General features: G+C 41.5%; 1 protein-coding gene across 1 annotated transcript; it reads left to right on the forward strand.

Annotated features, from left to right (window-relative positions):
* Nucleotides 1–517: 517 nt before the first annotated feature.
* cldn26 (claudin 26) lies at nt 518–3,302 on the forward strand. Its single transcript, XM_085179807.1, has one exon. It carries the CDS (start codon nt 1,440–1,442, stop codon nt 2,094–2,096), a length of 657 nt encoding a protein of 218 aa, XP_085035933.1. The 5' UTR covers nt 518–1,439; the 3' UTR covers nt 2,097–3,302.
* Nucleotides 3,303–3,886: the final 584 nt, after the last annotated feature.

Consider the following 3,886-nt stretch of genomic DNA (forward strand, 5'->3'; position numbering starts at 1 on the left):
GGGCTCTAGATTCGTGATAACACTACACAAAAAGAATAAAGTCATCTGTTAGAGACTCTAACAGATGACTTTATTCTTGAGCCCAAACCTAATTTTTAAACTGCTTTTAAATCCTACAGCCATCTGTGCAAAGAGCCGATAACTCCATTATGTCAGCTTTCCCTAAAACTACAGCATTGGCCTTCCTCACTGGCTTTATGCAGGGACCATACTAGACTGGATCAGCCGGCAGGTTGTTTTGCTGTTTTTAGTGTTTGGGGTTAAAGTGGGGCAGCAGTCCTCATCCAGTCCAGCAGTATAATTTTTAATTTTTAACTTTTAAACAGCTGATGTTTAAAGTAAAATATTCAAAGACATTTTTGTTGGCCTTACTGGTGCTAATCTAAAATTCAGACTACTGTTGCAAACTAAAGCCAGTGCAACTTAAACACAGTGTGAAAAAGCTGAAGGTCAGACCTTGACCTTTAATTAAATTAGCATGTCCGTCAGGGGTCTCAGTTTCCACAGATCTATGCATGATAAATTCAGACAACACTCCCTGGTTTGAGCGGATGAATTCCTTTTGAATCTGCAAGGTTTTGCACTGCAGCGATTTTGGTTTACTCACGTGATCTAAATTAAATTAAGTGGTTCAATTTTAATTATTAATTTGATATGTGTTATAGGTTCTTATATATGTACTGAGGTCACCCTTAATAATCCCAGTATGAGATCAATAAAACTAAAAGAAAAGTATTTTCTGAACGTTTATAGTAAATTTTGTTCATGGGACTAAGACAAAATGTTTGTCCTAAATGCAGAGGCATTATATTGGTTTTCTACAAGCTGTCAGTTGTACTGCAGGATCTGTAACAACCCACAGAGGAATTCCCAAAGTGCTGGACTCTTTTGGACTTTTGTATTGCTGCAGTGAGCACAAAGTGCTATTCATAGTAGAGATACTTGAGAAATTTTGCAAATCAAAATAAATATCTTAAACAAATAATATATAATAAAAAAATGAAAGACCATACCTCACTTAATTTTGCTGAAACGTTTAAAGTTGTACTGAAGTTCACAGTCACGTGAAACAGTAACTTTTATGTCTTTCTTTTTTATGTGTCCCTCATGCACAGGTTGCTCATGTTTCATTCAAGTTGACTTGTGCAAACACACGGCCCAGAATCCCTCTGCTCCTATCTGGTTTCATTTAAATACAGAGTTCGTTGTTCGCTGGGATGACATTGAACACTGAAACCAAACAGTATGGCCGTTGTTATGCAGTGGTACGAGATTATCTCCTACTTATCAGGTGCATTTTCTTAAAGAAGTAAGAAGTGGGCCGTCCAGGTCTGTCCAGCAGGTGGGACGAGCTACAGAGCCACTTGGATGGCTTACCTAACTTTACTTAGATTTGGACACAGAATCACAGCACAGACTTCACTGCACAAAGGCAGAAGATGGTTTTTCTAACAGCTAAAATGATGCAAAGGACCGCGCTCTTTGTGACAGTTGGAGGCTTGGTGACATCTCTGATCACCACCTTCCTTCCACATTGGAAAACAATGAACTCTGATCTCAATGAAGTGGAGAACTGGTTCTCTGGGCTGTGGCACACCTGCCTCTACACCGAGGAAGTGGGAATTCAGTGTAAGGCCTACGATTCCATCATGGGACTGCCGATGGACCTACAGATCTCCAGGGTGCTCATGTCAGTTTCTATTGGTACTGGTGCTTCAGCTGTACTGGCTGCTTTTCCGGGTCTAGAGGGGGTTGAGATGTGTATAGAGCCGCCTGGTGTGAAGAGAAGGCTCCTCATCTTTAGTGGGGTGCTGTCCTGGGTGTCTGGGCTCACTACTCTGGCTCCTGTGTCTGTTGTGGCCTATACAACTGTGGTGGACTTCTGGGATGAAGGTTTTCCTGATGTGATGCCACGATGGGAGTATGGGGAGGCGATGTTCTCCGGATGGTTCGGAGGCCTGGCACTGGTCATCGGAGGGACTTTGTTCTTTGTAGCTGTGTGCATGGGCGACTACGACCGGCAGACATCGAGTGTACCAAACAGCCCACAGGTGAAGCAAAAGACACAGCACTACCTAAAGACAGAGGTTTTATAACTTGCATATTCCCATATGTGTAATATCTGCGTGTTCATGTACGTTATATAAAAGCATGACAGCCTGTGAAAGATTACAGTAGTTCTACCGAGAAGCACAGAAGTGTTTTTGGAGCCCTTTTGTTTTTTTTTTACTGATTTCAAACTGGAAATAAAACTTTTTTTTCTGTGATCTCTGTTTAGAAGAAAAAAAATCTGAAGCAACTGTGTGCGACACATTTTATTAAAACAATGCAAGACAGTAGATGACTGCTGTAGTTTTTATTCTTGTTAAAGCACTGGAGGACAATTTATTTAGTAGAACATACACACCATTGGAACCTCACTTAATTGTTTGGTAATAGCTAGTCAAAATAACGTTTTGGCTGAATTACTCATGCATTAGTTATAATGTTGAGTGATGTGTGCAATAAGCGCACAAAGGTATGTCATAAAGTTTCAAAACACCAGAAAGGAACCTACTATCACCATAAAACCGATTTATTAGCTGAACTGAAAGATGAAGAAACTTAAAGAAACCTAAAATCAGCACACTAAAGGGCGCTCCATGATGAACAATAAGTAAACAGCACTCGGGTCGGTAATGAAAATGTCCCACATTAGTTGTGAGCAGAGTCTGAGTGCTCACTGCTGTGCAGGAGTGAATAAATGAGCAGGGGTTGCATTCTTGGGCTGCAGCTCCTCTGTGTTGAATTTCATTTCGTGGGGAGGGGGCTTGGTGCCATCAGCTCCTTTTAGAGCTTAATGTACTCTGTTGCTCACTGTTTTTGTCAGAACTGATGTAAACTGTTTTGTTTTATTTCACCAAAAAAGGGCACTGATGTTTCTTTGGCTGGGCGATGTACGTTATTAGCATTTACTTACTGATTGATTAAAATCTAATTAACAGGTTAAATCTACCCCTGATAACTGCTGGCATTAATATTTTGGCGGAGCATTTGTTTTATAAGCCATGAATGATTCATTCACTTCTCCCTGCTCTCTTGATCTGGCTTTTTAGATACTGGAGCTCTCTGTGACCCCTGGCAATTCAATTAAACTGAGTGATGTGTCAGTGATGTCAGATGGCCTTCCCTGCACACTGGGCAAATCTGATAGTTCATCTTGTCGTGCATATCCACACGCTCCACCCTAGCTTTCACTCAAATATGCTTTTTCCATCAAACAAGAGCAGTGCGTGTGCACCTGTCACCTGTCAAACATCAAATTAGTCCATGTGGAGAGTGGAAATGATCTAATATGATCTCTATTCTTTTATAATATGTTTTGTTTTGTGTTTTTTAAAGTGAAAGCATTAGCATTCTGAAAACACCATAAAGGTTTTGGTGCTGCATGCTGATCATCACCCGTGTCACTGCTGTCATCATCATTTCCATAGAAATGAATGTGTGGTTATCAGGTGAATGACCTTGACCCGTCTCTCCCACAGTGGGAGCATAAGGAATTGAAATAACTCAAGAGCTCATTTCTATAAGACTTAGTAGGCTATACCTTTGTAATCCTGCTCCACCCTACCCCCTCACTGAACCCAGGATTTACTGCAACAACTGCATTTTCAGGCTTTCTTCCTCTGCTGCACACACTGATAGAAGTGTAGCATTCCCGCGCGCGCGCGCGCGCGCGCACGCACACACACACAGTAAGTGCGCCTTCGTTGTTTATTTTATGTTCCCTGGTGGTCAGTGTAACTACAATAAATCCAAACACTGGTAAGTTTTAGCAGCAGATGATGCTCATGGAAGCAGCATTTACAGGGAGCAGCCAGTGCAATAGGTGGGCAGTCATTGGGGC

The sequence above is a fragment of the Neolamprologus multifasciatus genome, chromosome 12 (genome assembly GCF_963576455.1).
Source record: "Neolamprologus multifasciatus chromosome 12, fNeoMul1.2, whole genome shotgun sequence".
In the NCBI taxonomy this organism is placed as follows: domain Eukaryota; kingdom Metazoa; phylum Chordata; class Actinopteri; order Cichliformes; family Cichlidae; genus Neolamprologus; species Neolamprologus multifasciatus.

Bases quoted from the DNA above. Each gene is read 5' to 3' on its own strand.
- cldn26 (XM_085179807.1), top strand. From the start codon at position 1,440: ATGGTTTTTCTAACAGCTAAAATGATGCAAAGGACCGCGCTCTTTGTG.